Source organism: Salminus brasiliensis, chromosome 8 (genome assembly GCF_030463535.1).
Source record: "Salminus brasiliensis chromosome 8, fSalBra1.hap2, whole genome shotgun sequence".
Taxonomy (NCBI): domain Eukaryota; kingdom Metazoa; phylum Chordata; class Actinopteri; order Characiformes; family Bryconidae; genus Salminus; species Salminus brasiliensis.
The window spans coordinates 38080817-38092012 of NC_132885.1; the positions used below are offsets into that span (position 1 = coordinate 38080817).

Sequence of the window (11196 nt, forward strand, 5' to 3'; positions counted from 1 at the left end):
CCATAATTACGACAAGCCCCGCCTCCTCCGCTGTCTGATTGGTTCGCGGGCTCCCGCCTTCTTCCCAGGATTGGCTACCTACAGTGCTCGTCTACTAAGTATTCCAACTCCTTCCATCTGATTGGCTACTGGACTTCCAGGCTGCGTCCAAAACCGCATATTACCTTACTGACTAATTTACCTATATAACTATAAGTGCATTGATTTGTGTACTAGTACTTGCTTTGGGACACAGCCCGAGTGTCGGTCTCCTCTACTTGTTGGCGAACTGCTTCTGAGTATGCGCTGCCTCTAGCCAATCCCAGCACAGCACACGGAATAGCGCTAACCAATCCTGGCGCAGTGGGCGGGGATTGTCATCATGCGGCGCTGCGCTCCCTTAGCAACCTCTGACAGTCCCGTCCGAGAGGGCGCAGAGTAACTCCTCAAGGGTTCGGAGCGGAGTCGGTTCTTCATTCGGCTCACTTGACAAGGGGTGAACGTCGTCTCAGGTTAGACCATAAAACGTCCGCTGAAGGGGATGTAAACAAGATAGCTAGGTAAGTTTGCGCTCTGGATATGCCTCAGGGAAGCTCGATCCTGGTACGTGGAAGCTGGAGGGAATAATGAAGTGCCCGGAGATGGATCCCAAACACGACATGAAGTGTAAAATGGTTGTGGTGGGCGACAGCCAGTGCGGGAAAACGTGCTTGCTGAGCGTCTTCGCCAAGGACTCCTTCCCAGAGGTCTGAAAAGTTCCCCCAGGCTGTGGCTGAGTCTCTGAGCTCTGAGCTAGATAAGTATATAAGGGTACAGTCTCAGCAGGTACGGTGTGTCCTGAAGACCCTGTGCTGTGTTTCTCTGCAGGGCTATGTTCCCACGGTGTTTGAGAACTACACAGCCAGCTTTGAGATTGACTCGATGAGAGTGGAGCTCAGTCTGTGGGACACGTCTGGTAAGTAAGGCTCTTATAATCCTGTAAGTGGACATAACTGCTTTTTGGCAGGTATCAAGCCCAGATGTGGATTAGACTAATGGGGTATAATGTAATCCAGTTTATATAAACATCTATACACAATGACCTGACCACTTGCAATGGTAGTGGAACCCTTGAGTTTGAGTTTTTATATATATATATATATGATATATATATATATATATATATGAAGAACCATTTACAAAAGGCTTTCCACCAATGCAAAGAACCCCCAAAAATCTGCAGACCCCCTGGCTATACATCACGGACCCAGCTTCAAGCACTATGGCTATGTAACGCTAAAAGTGATGCTGTGTACTCAACAGCGAAGCCGATTTGAGACCAAAGTTTTTTAGACCAGTTAAAATGCCAAGAAAACATTACCCGGAAAAGGAGCATTCAAGCACCCCAATGGTTCCTTGAGTTGGCATGTTTATATACAGAGCCCAAACCCATGGTTCTAGCATAGAAACCCTGAAACAGTCATCTTTTTTTAAGGGCGTAGTTTCCTCTCGAAAATGAAGTTCTAGATAATTAAGCACTAACAGTTAACGTCTCCAAGGCCTTTTTGAGTCTATAGGGTTTGAATGTAGTGTAAATACCACTTAAAAGGGGGCTGTGGCACTCTAGGAGCTCTAGGAGCTGTCCCAGATAAGACGCCGCGCCGAGTGACGCCGTGCCTCTGGAATGTTGGAGAACTTGGCCAGGATGGGATCATTTCAGACAAAGTTATGGAAAGCTTATGTTCTCTATCTGGCTCCACCCTACATGGCTGGTAAGCAGTAGAGAGTAAGGATTAGTTCATTCGCCATCGAACGATGGATTCAGTGGGGGAAAGAATCAGACTATACGTACAAGCACAGATGCTTAGTGGGGTGAGAATGTAGAGGAGCTTTGGAAAGTGAGGAGGGTGGTTCTGAAATATGGGCATTGGCTGCTTTCGTGTTTAGATCTTTAGACAGTTGCTTAGAGGAGCCCATGCTTACTGAGTGTTAGTGCGAAGGTTCGAAAAGTCAGAGAGTTTTTAAAGCTTGTGGATTGGATTCAGCTGACTGTTCCTAATTCCAGTTGGTGACCTACCTCAGGCTTGATTACCTAAGTAACGCCTGAGACCTTGTCAAGAACCAAGTTCGAGCATGGTTCCCAACGTTTGCACAGGCTACACTGACTTTTTGGATTTTTGTCAAGTTATTAAGATAAGTAATGTAGGATTTGTTGAAAATATAGTTTTATGTATGATTATTAATTCTCAGTTTTATCACTTTTGATTTAGGGTAAGTTTTAGGTTTAGATTTCACAGAATCCAAACTTTTAAACTATTAATTTCTTACTTCAATTAACTTCAGTTAATTAAATGTTTTATCAATCAATTGCATTTGATTTACATGATGAGTGGAGTGATATGTTTTTGGGTTTTTTTGGTTAGTTTTTTTTTTTGCCTCAAGTCAAAGTTTATATTGGCTCAGAAAAAAATATCTGAAGACCCCCTCGCTATATATCACAGACCCCTGAGGGTTCCCAGACCCAGCTTTAAGAACGATGGCTATGTAATACTAAAAAGAGTTTCTTGGACTCAACAGTGAAGCCGATTTTAGACCAAGGTTTTTTTAGACCAAAGATTGATGAAAGCAATGCCACCAAAAAACTATTTAGCCAGTTAAAGAACTATTTAAGCATCAGAAAACTTCTTAGAGTTGTCATGGTTAAAAATAGAACTATAATTCATGGTTCTGCTAAAGAACCCTCATCACCCCCCCCCCTTTTTTTTTTTAAAGGGTGTAGTGGACTCCAAGTGGCGTCCAAGTAGTCTACATTCAAATCAAAAAGGTTTAGAATCCTTTACAAAAGCTTTTACACCAATGCAACGAATCCTTTAACCAAGTAACGAATCATTTAAGCATCCAAATGATTCCTTGAACATCCAAGTCGTTTTATACAAAATCACTGTCTTCACTGAAGAACCCTTGAAGTTTCCCCATTTGTTGACGGTGTACATGATGTCAGCCCAACAGTAAACACTGGAGCTGCCTAAAAGTGCCTAAGTCATTCAATCAGGTAAAGAACCATTTAAGCCTTCAGGTGATTCTTGATCATCCAAATAGAGGTTCTATACAGAACCATTGTCTTTACTAAGGAACCATTGAAGTCCCCCCATTTTTAAGTGTACAATTTAAGCCCAACAGTAAACTCTGGAGCTGTAGTTATACAATGTGTTTAAACTCTCCACCCAGGCACAGATCCATATATAGCTTCAAATGATTCTTTGCTTCAAATGATTCTTTGAGTTGTCATGGTTCTATATAGAACCATTTAATAAATAAAAGAACCCTTGAATGACCTCTTTTTTTTTTTAAGGCTACTCCCTTGTCACCTATTGCACATAGGTGAAGAGACTCCCACCAACACAACACAACACCAACACACTCATTTTCTCCTAAAATCCTGAGAGTTTGCCAGCTCAAAGTCTGGAGATGATTACCCCCTGCAGCAAGGTGTTGTTATTGGACCAGCCTAAACCAACGTCTGCTAACCTGACAGTCTCGCCTGCCCTGTTGGTCCACTGGAGTTGAGTGGAGGGGTCAGGAGTTAATGCTGAAAGGTCTACCCCTATGTGACCTCCAGCTGATTGCTGTTTCTTCGAGGTCCCCAATGGGATTTGCCGATGGGAGTGTGTACTCCATCACGCAGTGCTCAGGAAGTGCAGTCACCAACCAACACACTTGGTCTGTGCTTTCATTCCACGCATGTAAGGTCACCCAAACTCTGGAAGAGCCCTTGAAGTAAATATTAGTGTAAGGTAATACCGCTCGGGCGATCATTTGGACAACTTGCAAGATTTACCATGGGACATCTAGACCCAGCGTTTAGTTTTTATTAGATATGCTGGTAAATACTAGCGGATGAGGTCATTAAACCCAAAAATGCATTGATCCAAAGCAGCTGTTCCACGAACCTCAGGCCTATAAGCAAGGCAGCAGAAATCTGTTAACTTCACCAGACACTCAGCATTTTATTTAAACAGGCTGTAAAAAAACTGACACTCTTAAATATTTCAACCGGAGGTGCTGGTGACCTCAGCTCTGTAGTCTGCGCTCATTTCCAGCCCCTACTGGCTTTCTAGAGCAGAGTCATCTCCCAGAATAGAGCTGTAACCCAGTTAAAGCTGGTCTGCATATGCTCTCTCCATTATTTTTAGTGGGACAGTGACTTGCAAAGGGAATCCCACAGTAAGAAAGTAAGACAGTGCTGTGGAGGGAGCAGGTATTGAATTTCCCAGGTGGCTCTTGGGGTGCATGAGCAGACCGGTCCCGGTGTAGATCTCAACAGCATGCAAGAAGGATGATTCTGTTGACGTAACAAAAGCCTGCAGTCTCAGTTTCTCTCCTAAATTTAAGCCACTGAGCACTAAGCATCTACAGAGCTGACTGTCATAAACTGAAGGATGTAGCTACAGCTTCATCTCCAGCTGTCCAGTTTTCTTGAACGCTACCACTACACAAATCTTACAGTCAAGAAGTGTAAACTGAGTAGGGCTGCAAGGGTATAGGCTGCAATTTTGATAGTCTAATAATCTTTCGGTTGTTGAAGCGAATAATCGGTTATTCGAATGATGATGAATCACTAAATTGTCAAGTAACTCTAATGTAGCTATCAGCTTTTAAATTTAGCTTGAGGATGTTTTCTGCATTTGCTATGTAACGATTAAGACAAGGGTAACAAGACTTTATCCGTAACCAGCAAGTTGATTGCCTCTTTCTGATAAAGGCCGGGGCTGTGTCACAGCATTTCACTGTTTAGGAACATCTGCAAACTAGGGACGGTTCTCGTAGGAGAAGGTTTTTTATCCAGGTAGGTGATAAGCTGAAGCAGTCATGTGACAAATAAATGTAACCTCAGATGCAGAGCCAGGGGTCCCACACCCAGGACCGACCCAGGACTCATTAATCCTGGTTTGCTTTCACAGAAAAATTCAGTATGACGGTGGATCGATTCAAAACATCACCTTTGTGCCTGCTATTTTGTAAAATGGTTGGAGTTCTGTTGAAGCGTATCCCAGACCACCAACTTCAGGAGGACCAGAGATCGGCTAGAAAACAGCTGTAATACTAGACCAAACATACCAAACTCTCAGGCAGTTCTCATACTTGTCCTGGCAGCCCGGACCAGGGCTGCATTTGGGCTCGATTTGGAGAGGGGCTCATTAACACTAGTTTGCTTTCACACAGAAAAATTCCAAATGAACTGTGGATCGATTTTGAGCTCAGTGCAATTTCAAACGCCACTGTACGCATTTTTGAAAAATGTTGGGAATCCTGTTGAAATGAACTCCAGACCACCGGACCACACTAAGGTCCAGTGTGAAGGGTCAAAAACAGCTAGACACCCAGAAAGTTCTTTCTCTTCTCCTCCTACTCGTCCTACAGTCTCTTCTCAACCACAATCGTACATTGAAAGGATACATTAGAACCTACCAAGTATCTGTGGAATGCTATCACTTTCAGCCTTTCCTTTTATGGGGAGACATTATCCACCAACTACAATGAGCTCAAAACTTTTAGTTTCACTTACAGAGAAGCTATGCTTTTGTGATTCTGATCCAAGGCAAAGAAATCATAATGTGGCTTTGTTCCACTGTTGAGGTCTCTCTGCAGATTTGTTTTGGTTGGAGCTGATTTTTAGGTAGAAAAAAAAAAAATCAAACAGCGCCTTCTCGGATTTTACGCACTACTGTCTCAACACGCCTGCACTTTCTGGTAATGGCTTTGGGAGCGTAATTATAAGCAGTATAAGTCTATATAATTGTTTTGACCTCCAGTAAAGTTGGGAAACGATCCTGAGTTGAAACCCCTGCAGAAAAGTACAGTAAGAGTCATGTAACCGTTTCTGAGACACTCCTTGAAAGAGGACCAGTTTTTTCATGGTTGAAAATTTGTTGCACTTCAGGTTTGAAAGCTTTCCTTTTGACACTGAAAGCTTGTCATGATCTTCTGCCGTTGAGTTAATCATGAGGTCAGCCTGTATAAAATGTCGTCTGAACCCTGAGGACAGTGTTGAAGCTGTACTATCATGTTTTTTTTTTTTTTTTTCAATTCTATCAAGTATTATCCTTTTTAAAATTCCAAAAACAGGATCAATATACTTGATATAGATCACACAGACACACAGATAGTCTGAAACCACTGCCTTTTGTAAAAGAAACACCACAAAGTTACACAAAGATATGAACTGCAACAGTTTCCCAAGCTCTGAGTTTCAGTACCGTTGGCATTTTTCCATAAGCGTCATGTTTAAAGTTTCCCCGGACGTTGTGGGAGAAACTCACCTGAGGCTGTAATCACATACTTTCTGCTGTTTTTCTGGTAGCTTCAGAATGGAGATTACAGTAAGAAACAGGTGTGTAGTATGCTGGCTGGTTTTAAGGATGGTGAGAAATCTGTTGAAATGTCAACCATTAAAATACTATAGTTGAAGGCTACTCACAGTACACAGGGGCTCATAACACATTCATAAGCATTGAATAATGTATTTATGAAACAATACTTGAATATTTAGGAATAGTCCAAACCAGATCTCGCAACATAACATGACATGTTTTATGAAATAATTGATATTTTTTAATATATCAAGATATTTTGCTTCCAATCCCATCTAAATCTGATTATCAGCCGATATAGATACCAGTCTGATCTGATCTTTGTGTGTGTTTAAATAATCCAGCCCCACAGTTTAGATCAGATGAGCTACTGATTAATGGGTTCAGTAAAATCCCTTTATTTTTAGTATCAGTTTCTATAATCAGACTTTCTGGACTGATTGATTTTGTTTATAATTTCTTAAAATGACTGTTTTATAGTGTTTAATATCTTATAATCCAGTCTGACTCCCCTCCCTGACCAATCAGCTCCCAGCTCCTTTACAACACTGCAGTCTGATCACTTCCTGTGTGTGAGTAGTGGGACACACTCTGAACTGGTATCTGTAGTTGTTGATCTTCTGGTGTGAAATAACTGGTTTATAGTGGATGAATGTGCTGTGATTGGGGTTTCTGTAATATGTGTGTATTAGCATTACCGGTAGTCTCCACTTCTCCATTCATTCATTCCATTTTCCATTCATAACCCCTACATTCAGCAGAATCCACTAGACGTGTTGGGTGGGGAAATGGGGTAATGTCAAAACGAACAGCATGGTTAAAGAAAAAATATGACAACAAATGGAAAGCTATATTTTTATTTATAGCAATGCCTTAGAAAACACACCTATATAAACCTTACACTTTGCATATTTCTGAACACAGCACTATCAGGCTTATAATTGGTCACCTTTACAGGTGTTAACAGCTTCATATTCAGATTCATAGATACGGTTGTAGCATTTAATTTGTCTAAGTTGTCATGCAAAACTATATATCTTGCAACTAATTTTTTGCAACAAATTTTGAAGCATTTCCTTTGGTCATTATTTCTTTTTTTCTCTCTTTTCATCATGAATTGTTAACATAAAAAACATAAAAAACAACTGCCAGATTTAAATCATGACAAAAAGTGAAAGCTGGCAAAAATGAAGATACAATATTTTTGCTGAACAACCACGTGCACTGTACCGGGGAGGAAAGTTTTTAAGGTCCTGTGACTAACAATCCTGCCAAAATACATTTTAGGGCCCCTATCAGAGTTGAGGCCCAGTGTAATATATTTTCATGGGGCCCAAAATCCCTGGCAGCTCCCCTGGGGAAAGTGACAGAGACCGTTTAGCCAAATGAGTCAATTTGACATGACTAAAATTCTCCTGTGCCTTTATGTTTAAGAATACCATCCTTAACATTAGCAATGCTGTTGGACAATCAACACCCCACCTCACCCCCAAACTCCCCAGCTCATCCCAAAACTATTGGATGGAGCATCATCCATCATTCCAGAGAACACAGTTCTTCCACAGCTCCACAGCTCAATGCTTTATACCCCTCTAGCCCACACCTGGCATTGTGGATGGTGCCTGTAGAGTCATGTTTATCTGCTCTAGGGAGTCATTTTCTTCAATGGGTGCAACCTTAAGCAGCTATTCATTAGAAGGGGTGTCCACAAACATTTGGACATTTAGTGTATTGTACAGATTTAGTGCACTATATAAGGAGTAGTAATATTGTGCTTTCAATGAAGGCTTCTTAGAGAATCAAAAGTCAACAAGTCTGTGTTGGAGCATCCTTTTTTGGCACGTTTTAGGAATATTCTCAAGTAGACTTACCTATTGTTCTTCTTTTACAGGTTCCCCTTATTATGACAACGTGCGGCCGCTCTCCTACCCTGATGCAGATGCCGTCCTCATCTGTTTCGACATCAGCCGACCAGAGACCCTGGACAATGTGCTTCGGAAGGTGGGTATTGTGTAACCTCACCCCGATTCGATCCATCGAGCGTAGTGGACGGCCAGTGCTTCAACTTAATTAGAGCTGGACAGTGGCTTCTATTGATGCACTCTCAAGACTCGGCTTTGTGTTAGTGGGTCAAGTGGTTTGCGAAAAGCGGTTCAGACTTGAGGGAGGGGAGGTCGTACCAAGAGGAGAGGGGAAGTGTGGGAGGTCGGAGTGCGCTTTGATTCCCTGGCATTCACGTGAGGAGGATGAATGAGGGACCAGTGAGGACGTGTTTACATGAAGTCTTTGTGTGGCCGAGTGCTATGTGACCTGTGATGTCACTGAGGCTGAGCGGATAGAACTGTGGAGGAATGAAAGGGGGGAGTGGCACAAAGGAGAGGACTCAAAAGCTAGTTTCTCTGGGAACTCCCTCGATCAGAGGTATTTGATTCCATTACTGAGCAGATGGAGGGGAAGATGACTCAGAGGTGACCTTTTTAAATGCCATTTATGACCCCCTTAGTATTGAGGGGTAAGCACCCAGTAAGCTAAATTAAGTAAACATATTTCTCATGTCTTTTATTGGATTAATCTCTTGTTGAGCAAAGTATAGCATGCTTTATATGGGTTGTTTGAACAAAAAATAATAGTAAAAATGATGTAATCAATTCTGTGCCAGTCTCATTTACACCAGCGGTACAAACACATTCACGTATACACCATGGCTATGACGGAAGTGATTCCTTATAGACCTTTTATATAGTCACTGTGTTATCCGCCTGCACCGGCACGTTAACAGAGCACTCATGATCTTCAGCATGACCAAAACGGTCAGTTTACCTGTTCTATCACAAATGGCAATCGTTGGGGTCCAGGCCCCACGGGGTTAACAGGCCCCCCCACGTCTTTATATAATATATAATGGGTTTGGGGTCTCAAAAGTACATTCTAAACACACTGGCTTTTGACAAAAGTAAACAAAAGCAATTTTAGACACAAACTAATTTCTAATACCTGAAAAACATTTTAATGTTTGGAAATAATTTGAATATACAGTTGTTGCTCAATGATAAATAATTTCATAGCAACTGCTCCTGTATTTCCGAAATCTCTTGATTCACTAAATAAGACTTTCATTTCTTGCATCACGAAAAAGTCCAAAATCTGTGACTTTGGCACGTGCACAGCACAGCTTATTCCCCCTATACCAAGAAAAAAGAACCATATCCATAATTCTAAATATAATGTTTATTTTTTTCTTCTAGTGGAAAGGGGAGATTGAAGAATTCTGTCCCAACACCAAAATGCTCCTGGTGGGTTGCAAGTCAGACTTGCGCACAGACCTGGCCACCTTTGTGCAGCTGTCCAATGAGATACCACTGTCCTACGATCAGGTGAGACAAATTTACAAGGCATACCGGTAACATGCTCCGTATCAAAGGTCTTTAAATATAAATAAGATTTACAATACAATAGATATTGCAATCCAGTGTTTGATGGCATTCCTTCTTTTTCAGGGATCAAACATGGCCAAGCAAATCTCCGCTCCCTACATCGAGTGTTCTGCCCTGCAGTCGGAAAACAGCGTGCGAGACATTTTCCACGTGGCTACCCTGGCGTGCGTCAACAAGAACAACAAGAGTGTCAAGCGCCACAAGTCCTCCAGAGCCACCAAGAGGTCGTCCCACATGCCCAGCAGACCTGAGCTAGACTCAATGTCCTGTCTGAACAAGACCAAGGCCAAAACCTGCTCTGTCATGTGAGGTGAACAACCATGGAAAAGACTCTCGAGAGTTTTTACTTCCACATGGGCTCATTTTCCCATCGGGAATTATCAAAAGATCCATTAGAAAATGAATGGAAGATGAACTGGGAGATTATTTTTGCACTTTATAAAAAAAATTCACGGACTCATCTCCAGCTGTGTAAGATGGTTTCACCATACGCGGCTGTTCTTGAGAGCTTCACTGCACTGAGGCTGGAACAGGCGAGACGTGAATTAATGATGATGAAGCTTTCATTGATGTTCCACAGCCGTTCGTCCCTTTTTAATATATGCAGCGTAGGACTGATGGACTCGAACATTAGGCCTGCCTGGCTGTTGAGAAAATTTCTAATCTCTGTAGTGTTAATCTTTAAATTCCAACAGCAGTCCAACACAAAATGTGAAGACAAGGCTGGAACCGAGACACTTTCTATTTCAAGGCAGGCGTGTCCTTTTTGCTCAAGTCTTGACCAAGTCACCCAGTTTGTGGATGTAACTAACACACCTTCCAAAATGTACCACTTGTGTCTAATTGGTCAGTAACACTAACCTCAAATGTGATCCCTGACCAAAGTAAAGCTTGATGTGCTGTGGTTCGTCCTCAAACGCAACCGAAAAACCAAACCGACCACAAACCGACGTGGATCATTTTTGTGGATCAAGTTTTGTAAATGAAACATGAAGCAATAAATGAAGTTTAATGTTCCATGTGTATTAATCTCTTACTGTCTAACGCCCAGCTTTATTTCTAATCTACAAGACCTTAGCGACCAAGCTGAAAAAAAATAATGCAAGTCACACCGGCCTCTTTTCCACTGCAAGGTCGAGCAGTTCTGAGCACGAAGGGTAAGCGCGCCGGTGGCTTTTCAGCTTACAAACAGGGCCCGGTTTTCTCAGCACGGCTAGCTAACCTTACTAGTGGCCACAGAACTGTTATTATGCACTGTAGTATAAGAAAGTTCAGCATACTTGAGTCCGCTAACGCCACGTTAACACAGCCATGCTGCCGGTCTCGTCCAGCAACACTACTGCAGTGTTAGCACGGCAAGGGTTCCTGGCTCGTCCAACCTCGCTACTGTGGTGTTAGCATGGCCTTGCTTCCGAGCTCATCTAGCATCACTC

General features: G+C 42.3%; 1 protein-coding gene across 1 annotated transcript; it reads left to right on the top strand.

Annotated features, from left to right (window-relative positions):
* Nucleotides 1-406: 406 nt before the first annotated feature.
* Nucleotides 407-10780, top strand: rnd3b (Rho family GTPase 3b). The gene is made up of 5 exons (XM_072686530.1): nt 407-725; nt 847-934; nt 8221-8330; nt 9575-9703; nt 9827-10780. The coding sequence occupies exons 1-5, from the start codon at nt 606-608 to the stop codon at nt 10070-10072; spliced, it is 693 nt and encodes a 230-aa protein (XP_072542631.1). The 5' UTR covers nt 407-605; the 3' UTR covers nt 10073-10780.
* The last annotated feature ends 416 nt before the right edge of the window (nt 10781-11196 follow it).